The 11,530-nt window shown below is 47.5% G+C and overlaps 1 protein-coding gene across 2 annotated transcripts in view; it reads right to left on the bottom strand.

The window, feature by feature from the left end:
- LOC129862810 (signal-induced proliferation-associated 1-like protein 2) overlaps nucleotides 1–230 on the bottom strand; it is a 145,508-nt gene extending 145,278 nt beyond the window's left edge. Inside the window, exon 1 of one of the 2 annotated variants that reach the window (XM_055934856.1) lies at nucleotides 1–230. This exon is cut by the window's left edge and continues 101 nt beyond it. In XM_055934856.1, the coding sequence (XP_055790831.1) occupies nucleotides 1–57 (57 nt within the window). In that variant the 5' untranslated portion in view covers nucleotides 58–230. The other variant, XM_055934936.1, reaches the window with a different exon arrangement.
- Between the last annotated feature and the right edge of the window lie 11,300 nt (nucleotides 231–11,530).

Here is an 11,530-nt window from a genome sequence, read left to right as displayed (position 1 = left end):
CTTATTACACACGGTCACCTGAGGGTTCTCACAGTCAGCCCTAAAGACACACAACATATAGAATCTATATATTATATACTGTTATATATTATGACATTATAGTAGTGCTGGTCTCCCTTATTACACATGGTCACCTGTGGGTTCTCACAGTCAGCGCTATAGACAGACAACCTATATAGTAGAAGCTGTTATGCACATATGTTAAACAACTCTCTGTCTGTCTGATTACTGACTTGTCAGAGGTTTTTGCTACTGTAGACCACACTCTACTCTTAAATACCGTAAAACTTCAATTAAACGCAGAATCTCTCTACCGACCAGACACCCTCAAATAGCTGACAGTCTCTTTTCATTGCACGGCACACATATTAGCAAATGAGTGCGTTTCAAATAAACACCAGGTCTAAATGAAGAGTTTACGAGGTTACCATGAATTTCCTTACAGGGATAAATGTTTTTATTTACCCTTTATTTAACTAGTCAGTTCAGAACACATTCTGACTTCCAATGACGGCCTACCAGAAGACAAAAGGCCTGGTGCGGGGACGGGGGCTGGGATAAAAAAGATATATATCGGACAAAATACACATCACGACAAGAGAGCTCTAAGACAACAACACAGCAAGGAGGCAACACAACATGACAACAACATGGTAGCAACACAACATGACAACAACATGGTAGCAACACAACATGACAACAACATGGTAGCAACACAACATGACAACACAACATGGTAGCAACACAACATGACAACAACATGGTAGCAACACAACATGACAACAACATGGTAGCAACACAACATGACAACAACATGGTAACAACACAACATGGTAGCAACACAACATGACAACAACATGGTAGCAACACAACATGACAACAACATGGTAGCAACACAACATGACAACAACATGGTAACAACACAACATGGTAGCAACACAACATGACAACAACATGGTAGCAACACAACATGGTAGCAACACAACATGACAACACAACGTGACAACAACATGGTAGCAACACAACATGACAACAACATGGTAGCAACACAACATGACAACAGCATGGTAGCAACATGACATGACAACAACATGGTAACAACACAACATGGTAGCAACACAACATGACAACACAACGTGACAACAACATGGTAGCAACACAACATGACAACAACATGGTAACAACACAACATGGTAGCAACACAACATGACAACACAACGTGGTAGCAACACAACATGACAACACAACGTGACAACAACATGGTAGCAACACAACATGACAACAACATGGTAGCAACACAACATGGTAGCAACACAACATGACAACAACATGGTAGCAACACAACATGGTAGCAACACAACATGGTAGCAACATGACAACACAACGTGACAACAACATGGTAGCAACACAACATGATAGCAACATGGCAGCAACACAACATAACAACAACAACATGGTAGCAAGACAACATGACAACAACATGGTAGCAACACAACATGACAACAACATGGTAGCAACACAACATGACAACAACCTGGTAGCAACACAACGTGACAACAACATGGTAGCAACACAACGTGACAACAACATGGTAGCAACACAACATGACAACACAACATGGTAGCAACACAACATGACAACAGCATGGTAGCAACACAACATGACAACAACATGGTAACAACACAACATGACAACAGCATGGTAGCAACACAACATGACAACAACATGGTAGCAACACAACATGACAACAACATGGTAGCAACACAACATGACAACAACATGGTAGCAACACAACATGACAACAACATGGCAGCAACACAATATGACAACAACATGGTAGCAACACAACATGGTAGCAACACAACATGACAACAACATGGTAGCAACACAACATGACAACAACATGGTAGCAACACAACATGACAACAACATGGTAGCAACACAACATGACAACAACATGGTAGCAACACAACATGGTAGCAACACAACATGACAACAACATGGTAGCAACACAACATGACAACAACATGGTAGCAACACAACATGGTAGCAACACAACATGACAACAACATGGTAGCAACACAACATGGTAGCAACACAACATGACAACAACATGGTAGCAACACAACATGACAACAACATGGTAGCAACACAACATGGTAGCAACACAACATGACAACAACATGGTAGCAACACAACATGACAACAACATGGTAGCAACACAACATGACAACACAGCATGGTAGCAACACAACATGACAACAACATGGTAGCAACACAACATGACAACACAGCATGGTAGCAACACAACATGACAACAACATGGCAGCAACACAACATGACAACAACATGGTAGCAACACAACATGACAACAACATGGTAGCAACACAACATGGTGGCAACACAACATGGTGGCAACACAACATGGTGGCAACACAACATGACAACAACATGGTAGCAACACAACATGACAACAACATGGTAGCAACACAACATGGTAGCAACACAACATGATAACAGCATGGTAGCAACACAACATGACAACAACATGGTAGCAACACAACATGACAACAACATGGTAGCAACACAACTTGACAACAACATGGTAGCAACACAACATGACAACAACATGGTAGCAACACAACATGACAACACAGCATGGTAGCAACACAACATGGTGGCAACACAACATGATAACACAACATGGCAACACAACATGGTAGCAACACAACATGACAACAACATGGTAGCAACACAACGTGACAACACAGCATGGTAGCAACACAACATGGTGGCAACACAACATGGTAGCAACACAACATGACAACAACATGGTAGCAACACAACATGGTGGCAACACAACATGACAACAACATGGTAGCAACACAACATGGTAGCAACACAACATGGTAGCAGCACAAAACATGGTACCAACATTATTGGGCCCAGACAACAGCACAGAGGGCAAGAAGGTAGAGACAACAATACATCACTCAAAGCTGCCACAACTGTCAGTAAGAGTGTCCATGATTGAGTCTTTGAATGAAGAGATTGAGATAAAACTGTCCAGTTTGAGTGTTTGTTGCAGCTCGTTCCAGTCGCTAGCTGCAGAGAACTGAAAAGGCGACGGACTCAGGGATGTGTGTGCTTGTATGTTTGACTAGTTACATTAAATAATTCAGTAACGACTCAAAAAAATTACCAAAATCATCCGTTTTTATTCGCCAGTAAAAAACTGCTAGCTAACTGGCTGCTAACAGCTGAGAACTGCTAGCTAACTGGCTGCTAACAGCTGAGAACTGCTAGCTAACTGGCTGCTAACAGCTGGGAACTGCTAGCTAACTGGCTGCTAACAGCTGGGAACTGCTAGCTAACTGGCTGCTAACAGCTGGGAACTGCTAGCTAACTGGCTGCTAACAGCTGAGAACTGCTAGCTAACTGGCTGCTAACAGCTGAGAAATGCTAGCTAACTGGCTGCCAAACAGCTGGGAACTGCTAGCTAACTGGCTGCTAACAGCTGAGAACTGCTAGCTAACTGGCTGCTAACAGCTGGGAACTGCTAGCTAACTGGCTGCTAACAGCTGAGAACTGCTAGCTAACTGGCTGCTAACAGCTGAGAACTGCTAGCTAACTGGCTGCTAACAGCTGAGAACTGCTAGCTAACTGGCTGCTAACAGCTGAGAACTGCTAGCTAACTGGCTGCTAACAGCTGAGAACTGCTAGCTAACTGGCTGCTAACAGCTGAGAACTGCTAGCTAACTGGCTGCTAACAGCTGGGAACTGCTAGCTAACTGGCTGCTAACAGCTGAGAACTGTTAGGATTTATGTTTATGCAATATAGCCTGTTAGCATATTGTTTGAAGATGAATATTGCTTTGTTACACACACATACAAACAATAAAGACGGAGGTGTGTGTGTAGGTGTAAGGACTGACCAACACAGGCAATAAAAGCTGTGGACAGTCTGGAGAGGGGAGGGGTGCATCTCTCTAGGCCAATCAGGAGGTTAGAATACAGGACAATACCATATTAGGAACTGTTTCAGTGTAGAATCGACAGACACAAGACGGATCTAATCTACCCAGCAACCAGATGTGGACAAAAGGAACGCGCCAAGGGGCTTGGACAAATCCGAGGGCCAGCAAAGGCGGGGCAAAGTCTAAACCGCGCCCAGCCTCTACTGTGATAGGCCAACAGACGCGTTGGAACTACGTCATCACGGTATAAGAGCAGCTGTTTACATACTTCCTGCCAGTTCCCTGTTAACCCTGCGTGGTGATGCAGCGAACCCGTATATACGAAAATTGCATTTGCCCTTCATTGTTTGCGGTAATTAAACATAATTAAAGAAAGTTAGCAGACCTTGCTTTTTATTTATCCTGACACCGGATGTGTTACACGCAGCGTTCACAGAACTGCTAGCTAACTGGCTGCTAACAGCTGAGAACTGCTAGCTAACTGGCTGCTAACAGCTGAGAACTGCTAGCTAACTGGCTGCTAACAGCTGAGAACTGCTAGCTAACTGGCTGCTAACAGCTGAGAACTGCTAGCTAACTGGCTGCTAACAGCTGTATTGCTAGCTAACTGGCTGCTAACAGCTGGGAACTGCTAGCTAACTGGCTGCTAACAGCTGAGAACTGCTAGCTAACTGGCTGCTAACAGCTGAGAACTGCTAGCTAACTGGCTGCTAACAGCTGAGAACTGCTAGCTAACTGGCTGCTAACAGCTGAGAACTGCTAGCTAACTGGCTGCTAACAGCTGAGAACTGCTAGCTAACTGGCTGCTAACAGCTGAGAACTGCTAGCTAACTGGCTGCTAACAGCTGAGAACTGCTAGCTAACTGGCTGCTAACAGCTGAGAACTGCTAGCTAACTGGCTGCTAACAGCTGAGAACTGCTAGCTAACTGGCTGCTAACAGCTGAGAACTGCTAGCTAACTAGCTGCTAACAGCTGAGAAATGCTAGCTAACTGGCTGCTAACAGCTGAGAACTGCTAGCTAACTGGCTGCTAACAGCTGGGAACTGCTAGCTAACTGGCTGCTAACAGCTGGGAACTGCTAGCTAACTGGCTGCTAACAGCTGAGAACTGCTAGCTAACTGGCTGCTAACAGCTGTATTGCTAGCTAACTGGCTGCTAACAGCTGGGAACTGCTAGCTAACTGGCTGCTAACAGCTGAGAACTGCTAGCTAACTGGCTGCTAACAGCTGAGAACTGCTAGCTAACTGGCTGCTAACAGCTGAGAACTGCTAGCTAACTGGCTGCTAACAGCTGAGAACTGCTAGCTAACTGGCTGCTAACAGCTGAGAACTGCTAGCTAACTGGCAAGCACAAAAACAGTCACCTTCGGTAGTACAGACCGCCAGCGTTTAACTGATCGCCCTCGAGTGGCAAAAGTAAAAACTGCCGGAAACACACAGTTAAAGAAAAATAATTATTCTGTCAACGAAAGTAATGATTTTTTTTTGTTGAGGCATACTAACACAAAAGAAACACGACAGTGTGTAAACGATAACCCATTAGTGATGGAAATTAAGAAATTGATTAAAATGCTGGAATTAAAATATGTATACATGATCTCTTCCCTGGAGTAAGAAAGGAAACCAACTAACGCTAATATCTTGAGAAATGTACAGTGGTGCAGTACACAGTGGACCGAGAAGTCAGCTGGGGTCAAGAGCCAGAGGGAATCATAATCACACGGCATGGCTGCTCAGGACAGCTCTTATGTAAAACCATCACACACACACACACACACACAGACAGACAGACAGACAGACAGACAGACAGACAGACAGACAGACAGACAGACAGACAGACAGACAGACAGACAGACAGACAGACAGTAGAGTTACATCTTTTCACTCTCTCCAAGGGCAGTCATTATATAACAGGAGAGTGTATTATGCTGTCATTCTTTATAGACCTTCAAAATGTCAATTTACCCCGAGGATGGTCCTCTTGACTGTTGCTGGCTGCACAGAGCTGTCACAGAGCTGTCAGCCAGCCAGACAGTCAGCCAGCCAGTCAGCCAGCCAGTCAGTCAGTCAGCCAGTCAGCCAGCCAGCCAGCCAGCCAGTCGGCCAGCCAGTCAGCCAACCAGCCAGTCAGCCAGCCAGTCAGCCAACTAGCCAGTCAGCCAGCCAGTCAGCCAGCCAGCCAGTCGGCCAGCCAGTCAGCCAACCAGCCAGTCAGTCAGCCAGCCAGCCAGTCAGCCAACTAGCCAGTCGGCCAGCCAGCCAGCCAGTCGGCCAGCCAGTCAGCCAGCCACCCAGCCAGCCAGCCAGTCAGCCAGCCAGCCAGCCAGTCGGCCAGCCAGTCAGCCAGCCACCCAGCCAGCCAGCCAGTCAGCCAGCCAGCCCGTCGGCCAGTCAGCCAACCAGCCAGTCAGCCAGCCAGCCAGCCAGTCAGCCAGCCAGCCAGTCAGCCAGCCAGTCGGCCAGCCAGTCAGCCAGCCAGCCGGTCAGCCAGCCAGCCAGTCAGCCAACCAGCCAGTCAGCCAGGCGTACAGTATGGAGTAGGACCATTGTAGGACTACTGTATGGTCACAACTTATAGATTTGTTTATGTGCCGCTGTGCGTTTTGTTGCTAACCTCACTTTGCTACCTGCCAACTTTACGTTTTTTACTTTATAATTACCGTTTTCTATTTTACATTTTTCCCTCGCTCAACTTTTTTCATTCAACTTTTCACCCCGGACGCTTTATCTGGACATGGTTTTACAGGACCTCCACCAGCCGAAGCTAAGCAGTAACATTAACATGATGCCTTCTAATTGCAGTCGCTGTACTCATAATATACAGGAGAACAATCGAGGATAGCCGTGCTGCAAGCCCAGCTTCAGATGCCATCGTTAGGCAGAATCATTTCAGTGTAGGAAAGGATGAAACAGCGCCTGTGCCCCCAGTAAGTACAGATCGTAACGTTAGTATAAATCCCCTCGCACAGTCCCCGCAGCCGGACAACTTTCTCATGGCCTCTGGAGGGAAATGCTGTAGGAATGCTCAACCGGCGTCGCTCATTCAGCCGACAGAAACTTTCAACCAGTTCTCCCCATTAAGCAGCGAGTCGGAGTCTGAGGCTGAGTCTTCTCTGGTCTCTCTTCCACCTGTTACGGGGTCTGAGACGCCGAAGACTCCCACTTTTAGCTCTGACAAATTGAAAGAGTATAGGGATATTGTTATCCACGTCAGCACCAACAATGTGTCATGACGTCGCCTGCTTGGGTAGTGCAAACCCCATCCCCCTCTCCCTGCCTCCCCCTTTCCTACCACAACCCATGCGGTGATCACAGAGAGATGTCGTAAATTCCTGAGAATCTCCTCGTGGCAAAACAGTATTATAGACAGAGGGTAAACGTTCAGGACAAAGGAATTATCTTCCACCTCACAGAACTTGAGGTATGAACATATTTCATGTTCCTGCAAATATAGGAATCGATGAAGATCCTAGCTATTAACATGTCCATTTGTCCCCACGTGGGAATCTCAGGAGAGACTGTGGGACCACATTACCATACCGCTGTTTATATAATAACCTCAGATATGAGGTTTACACCTGTTTGTTGGATAAAATGAATGAGTGAGTATGATACTGTTTGTATAATTGTGTAATATGATTTTGAACTGGTCCGGTTTGGAGCGAGCGGTCGCATTTGCATTCGCTCCGCAGGTAGTATAACTTTTCATTACATTTCATTACATTTCATTATAGTACAACGGTTTGATTTGTCTAACCTTAGCAATTTCTTCTTAGCTAGCTACATAGCCGTCTGTGTATCAAAGATAATTGCGTAATTATCGTATTTCGTCGTCTATCGTAGTCCACACTGCTATCTGCCCAGCAGCTAGCCAGCTAGCAAACGTCCACCGTCTACCGAATAGTAGTATAACTTTTCATTACATTTCATTATAGTACAACGGTCTGATTTTCATTTTCATTACAGTACAACGGTTTGATTTGTTTGATCTTAGCTAGCTACATAGCCGTCTTTGTATCAAACATAATTGTGTAGTTATTGAGGTTCGCTAGCCAGCTATCTTCGTCCTAACGTAACGCAACGTAGCCAACACTGCTAGCTAGCCACCGAATAGCAGCATTGTAGAAACGAGTGCATTACAACGGAACGACTTGATTTGTGTAGTGTTAGCTGGCTACACAGTTGTCTTTGCTATCTTTGATTTGTTTGATCTTAGCTAGCTACTTAGCTGGCTACATAGCCGTCTTTGTATCAAAGATAATTGTGTAGTTATCGAGGTTCGCTGAGGTTCGCTAGCCAGGTATTCTCGTCCTAACGTAACGTAACGTAACGTAGTCAACCCTGCTAGCTAGCCAGCTAGCCACCGATTAGCAGCACTGTAGAAACGATTACATTACAATGGAACGACTTGATTTGTGTAGTGTTAGCTAGCTACATAGTTTTCTTTGCTATCTTTGTATCTAAGATAATTGTGTAGCTTTGAGTAATTATCGGTTAGCTAGCCAGCTATTTTTGCCTGCCGCGCTGCCGTCCTCCTACCTAGCCAACACCGCTAGCTAACACTGCTAGCTAGCCAACTTCTACCGAATAGCAGCACTGTAGAAACTTACATTACAACGGAACGACTTGATTAGCGTAGTGTTAGCTAGTTGTCTTTGCTGTCCTTGTATCCATGATAATTGTGTAGTTTAGAGAAATTTAGAGAAATTATCGAGGTTACCTAGCCAGCTTCACTTTCAACAACGCAGCCACTGCTAGCCAGGCTACTTCACCAGCCAGCAGTACTATATCATTTTAGTCAATAAGATCTTTTATTTATATTTTTTTTTGCAACGTAAGCTTAACTTTCTGAACATTCGAGACGTGTAGTCCACTTGTCATTCTAATCTCCTTTGCATTAGCGTAGCCTCTTCTGTAGCCTGTCAACTATGTGTCTGTCTATCCCTGTTCTCTCCTCTCTGCACAGACCATACAAACGCTTCACACCGCGTGGCCGCGCCCACCCTAACCTGGTGGTCCCAGCCCGCACGACCCACGTGGAGTTCCAGGTCTCCGGTAGCCTCTGGAACTGCCGATCTGCGGCCAACAAGGCAGAGCTCATCTCAGCCTATGCGTCCCTCCAGTCCCTCGACTTCTTGGCACTGACGGAAACATGGCTCACCACAGATAACACTGCTACTCCTACTGCTCTCTCTTCGCCTGCCCACGTGTTCTCGCACACCCCGAGAGCTTCTGGTCAGCGGGGTGGTGGCACCGGGATCCTCATCTCTCCCAAGTGGTCATTCTCTCTTTCTCCCCTTACCCATCTGTCTATCGCCTCCTTTGAATTCCATGCTGTCACAGTTACCAGCCCTTTCAAGCTTAACATCCTTATCATTTATCGCCCTCCAGGTTCCCTTGGAGAGTTCATCAATGAGCTTGATGCCTTGATAAGCTCCTTTCCTGAGGACGGCTCACCTCTCACAGTTCTGGGTGACTTTAACCTCCCCATGTCTACCTTTGACTCATTCCTCTCTGCCTCCTTCTTTCCACTCCTCTCCTCTTTTGACCTCACCCTCTCACCTTCCCCCCTACTCACAAGGCAGGCAATACGCTTGACCTCATCTTTACTAGATGCTGTTCTTCCACTAACCTCATTGCAACTCCCCTCCAAGTCTCCGACCACTACCTTGTATCCTTTTCCCTCTCGCTCTCATCCAACACTTCCCACACTGCCCCTACTCGGATGGTATCGCGCCGTCCCAACCTTCGCTCTCTCTCCCCCGCTACTCTCTCCTCTTCCATCCTATCATCTCTTCCCTCTGCCCAAACCTTCTCCAACCTATCTCCTGATTCTGCCTCCTCAACCCTCCTCTCCTCCCTTTCTGCATCCTTTGACTCTCTATGTCCCCTATCCTCCAGGCCGGCTCGGTCCTCCCCTCCCGCTCCGTGGCTCGATGACTCATTGCGAGCTCACAGAACAGGGCTCCGGGCAGCCGAGCGGAAATGGAGGAAAACTCGCCTCCCTGCGGACCTGGCATCCTTTCACTCCCTCCTCTCTACATTTTCCTCTTCTGTCTCTGCTGCTAAAGCCACTTTCTACCACTCTAAATTCCAAGCATCTGCCTCTAACCCTAGGAAGCTCTTTGCCACCTTCTCCTCCCTCCTGAATCCTCCTCCCCCCCCCCCCTCCTCCCTCTCTGCAGACGACTTCGTCAACCATTTCGAAAAGAAGGTCGACGACATCCGATCCTCGTTTGCTAAGTCAAACGACACCGCTGGTTCTGCTCACACTGCCCTACCCTGTGCTCTGACCTCTTTCTCCCCTCTCTCTCCAGATGAAATCTCGCGTCTTGTGACGGCCGGCCGCCCAACAACCTGCCCGCTTGACCCTATCCCCTCCTCTCTTCTCCAGACCATTTCCGGAGACCTTCTCCCTTACCTCACCTCGCTCATCAACTCATCCTTGACCGCTGGCTACGTCCCTTCCGTCTTCAAGAGAGCGAGAGTTGCACCCCTTCTGAAAAAACCTACACTCGATCCCTCCGATGTCAACAACTACAGACCAGTATCCCTTCTTTCTTTTCTCTCCAAAACTCTTGAACGTGCCGTCCTTGGCCAGCTCTCCTGCTATCTCTCTCAGAATGACCTTCTTGATCCAAATCAGTCAGGTTTCAAGACTAGTCACTCAACTGAGACTGCTCTTCTCTGTATCATGGAGGCGCTCCGCACTGCTAAAGCTAACTCTCTCTCCTCTGCTCTCATCCTTCTAGACCTATCGGCTGCCTTCGATACTGTGAACCATCAGATCCTCCTCTCCACCCTCTCCGAGTTGGGCATCTCCGGCGCGGCCCACGCTTGGATTGCGTCCTACCTGACAGGTCGCTCCTACCAGGTGGCGTGGCAAGAATCTGTCTCCTCACCACGCGCTCTCACCACTGGTGTCCCCCAGGGCTCTGTTCTAGGCCCTCTCCTATTCTCGCTATACACCAAGTCACTTGGCTCTGTCATAACCTCACATGGTCTCTCCTATCATTGCTATGCAGACGACACACAATTAATCTTCTCCTTTCCCCCTTCTGATGACCAGGTGGCGAATCGCATCTCTGCATGTCTGGCAGACATATCAGTGTGGATGACGGATCACCACCTCAAGCTGAACCTCGGCAAGACGGAGCTGCTCTTCCTCCCGGGGAAGGACTGCCCGTTCCATGATCTCGCCATCACGGTTGACAACTCCATTGTGTCCTCCTCCCAGAGCGCTAAGAACCTTGGCGTGATCCTGGACAACACCCTGTCGTTCTCAACTAACATCAAGGCGGTGGCCCGTTCCTGTAGGTTCATGCTCTACAACATCCGCAGAGTACGACCCTGCCTCACACAGGAAGCGGCGCAGGTCCTAATCCAGGCACTTGTCATCTCCCGTCTGGATTACTGCAACTCGCTGTTGGCTGGGCTCCCTGCCTGTGCCATTAAACCCCTACAACTCATCCAGAACGCCGCAGCCCGACTGGTGTTCAACCTTCCCAAGTTCTCTCACGTCACCCCGCTCCTCCGCTCTCTCCACTGGCTTC

This window comes from Salvelinus fontinalis, chromosome 1 (genome assembly GCF_029448725.1).
Source record: "Salvelinus fontinalis isolate EN_2023a chromosome 1, ASM2944872v1, whole genome shotgun sequence".
Lineage (NCBI taxonomy): Eukaryota > Metazoa > Chordata > Actinopteri > Salmoniformes > Salmonidae > Salvelinus > Salvelinus fontinalis.
This window is presented reverse-complemented; position numbering and strand designations above follow the sequence as displayed.